Here is a 2,896-nt window from a genome sequence, read left to right on the forward strand (position 1 = left end):
GAACCAAAAATCGCTGCTTTGGTCTTTGATCCTGCCCTTGTAGCTCTGCACGTTTGGCAAACGTGACAGGGACCGCTGGCCAAGCGCGTCGCCTGGGCCTGCGCGCGCAGCCCTAAACTTAAGGTCAGAAGTCGACATATTTTTTTCCCGCCTTCAAGGGCGACCGCTTGTCCTGCTTTGATCTCTTTCTTTCACTTTTCTTGTTCCTTATTCACCGTTCCCCTCTTGTCGTTCCTAACAATGCCATTCACGGGTGTGAGTCCTGTATCGTGAACACTGACAACATCCAGAGAAATTCTTCATTACATATATAGAGGTGGCTTCTTCACTCCTGCGTTGCCTTGACAGACTCCTTCCCGTGTCAGTTTTTGTGTGTTTACATGTGTGCGAGTGCGTGATTCACCATGGTCTTGGATCATGTGCAGGACTTGTGAACGACGGCTTTACCTCTCGTAGATGTATTTAACTCCATGGTTTTTATAGGAAAAAGAATCACAGTCATTGTATCCTGTGTCTTCTGCTTAGTTAGTTTGAATATCTGTAGGCTTGATACAGCGCTTGATCGTTTGTGATAATGTATTGTATAGTTATTTTCATTTTATGTTTGTTTTAATATTTAAAGAAACTGTTCCCTTCCCTTCCAATTTTTTATATTCCTTGCTTCTTCCTTTTTTCTGTATCTAAACATATTTACAGGAATGAGTCACATGAGTTTCTTTCAGTAGTACAACATTATACGTGGTACCTGTTTGTACACGCGATAAGTTTCTGGTTATACAGGTTTGTATATATTTTATGCCTTTTTTCGGTCTCTTTGTAGTGATACCATCTGTTCATTCTTTGTGATTTGTAGTAGTTTGGTCCACCTATTGTTTTCTTTGGGAAGCTGTTGTTTTAATTTTTTTCGTCACTTTGTAATTTCAGTCCGTTTGCTTGTATTTTTACTGATAACGTTTTCATACAGATTTTTTTTTGTTTACGAATAGTTGTTTGTTGTGCTGTGATTGTTGTACCTGTGTAATGTGACGTGTTTTGAGTTTAAGGATTCAAAAACTCGTATGTAAAATTACGTTACTTCCATTTCCATGAAGATTTTACTTCAGAGGTTGAATACGCATTAGATTATGTTTCATATTGTCTCTAGTTTCCTGTATGCCCCTGACTGTGAGTAACAACACTGTGGACATGTTTTACTGTCAAATACCGGATTTGATTGTACATGATGTTAAACTCCGTTTTCTGTTCGAGTCGTGTGCTTAGGACTCTTCAGAGAACATTCAGATTCTTATTTGGTGTTACAATAATGTTTCGCATATACGAACTTTATACACTTGATCGATTGAACGTTGTACCAATAAAAACTTCGTCCTTCCATGGTGCTTTTTCTGATAAAACAAGTCCCAAAAATAAGATTGTTTTTTTTTTGTTTATTGACAGGAACTGGACATTTGTTGAGGCCACAGGATACTTCGTAAGCTCATGGCTAAGGTAAGCAATGTGATTATTTCATATACTTATTATTTGTTTGTTTATTTATTAATTCATTTATTTGTTTATCTATGTATCTATTGAATTGTCTTTCAAGGAAGGTGACATAAAATTATGTATTTTTCCAGTTCATTGAGAGTATGTTTGTGAGTTCTTGGAAGAAGTCGTGTAGGTGTCATGTTTCGATATAATTCCAAGGTCCTAAACACATGAGTTGTGCTCGAAGCTTGGGCTAGGGAAGTCCACCGAGAGAAAAATAGATATAGATAGATGGATAGATAGATTATTAAATAAATCGATAAAAGAATAAATAAATAGATGAATAAATTGATGAATGAATATATGAATAATGAAATAGAGTCAGTGATAGTACTGTATTTCTTTTTGTTGATAGTTATTGTATATTTCTATCTTTTATTTTTCGTTTTGAATCGAATTTGTCAACCATTTATTGTTACTGTGCACATCAGATTACATGATCCCATGTCAATATATATTTAGATATTGTGTCAGATAATTAAATCATGCTTATTGTTGATATTACCATTCATTCTTTGTTAAATCCATTTAGTGGTTGTTATCTTTGGAATGTGAATAGTGTTATGGTGAAATATTCCTTTATGTGGACATTTGGTGAAAATAACAGGTGTCACTTGAATCCATCTAAGAATAATGTCTTTGTCAATTTGGTGATGATGGAGAGGAGAGAGAAGGATCTACAAGATGGTTATTGTTCTGGCAGTTCGATTGTAAAGATGGAGAACACGTGTACTAATAAATTGCGTCTATTTCGTTATTTGTTCTCAGAAGTAGGATATCTTGTCAGCGTCTTCGACTTGCAAAATCTGATCTGGATAACCTTCGTTGTAACTCTGCTGGGAAATGATGGGTTAACTTCCATGTCCGGTTTTATATTTTTCTTTCTCGTTGATCTGTTATGTGCACTTATTTTTCTGAAAGTACCGGTAAGAGTGCGTTTGTAATAGGTCGCTTATATTTCTGAGATGTTTAGGGCCCTGGATTTGTTTCTGTCTCTGGGTGATGGCGAAAGACGGAGAATAGATTCAGTAGTCTGCTCACCTTATGTGGCAAGTAAAAAAAAAATAATAATGATAATATGTATATATGATAATAATAACAATAATGATAATAATAATAATAATAATAATAATAATAATAATAATAATAATAATAATAATAATAATAATAATAATAATAATAATAACAATAATGATAATAATAATAATAATAATAATAATAATAATAATAATAATAATAATAATAACAATAATAATAATAATAACAACAACAACAACAACAATAACAATAACAATGATTCTCACCTTTCTCACCATACACCAGGTAGGGCGATGCCCTGTCAGCGATGATGCCTCACGAAGTCCCTCCA

At 34.2% G+C, this 2,896-nt stretch overlaps 1 protein-coding gene across 1 annotated transcript in view; it reads left to right on the forward strand.

Annotated features, from left to right (window-relative positions):
• Positions 1 to 1,464: 1,464 nt before the first annotated feature.
• The window catches only part of LOC143021507 (uncharacterized), a 141,158-nt gene continuing 139,726 nt past the window's right edge, over positions 1,465 to 2,896 (forward strand). Inside the window, exon 1 of the mRNA XM_076179085.1 lies at positions 1,465 to 1,488. Within this exon, the coding sequence (XP_076035200.1) occupies positions 1,480 to 1,488 (9 nt within the window). The 5' untranslated portion in view covers positions 1,465 to 1,479. The remainder of the gene's footprint in view (positions 1,489 to 2,896) is intronic.

This window comes from Oratosquilla oratoria, chromosome 3 (assembly GCF_046742065.1).
Source record: "Oratosquilla oratoria isolate Oo_2021 chromosome 3, ASM4674206v1, whole genome shotgun sequence".
In the NCBI taxonomy this organism is placed as follows: domain Eukaryota; kingdom Metazoa; phylum Arthropoda; class Malacostraca; order Stomatopoda; family Squillidae; genus Oratosquilla; species Oratosquilla oratoria.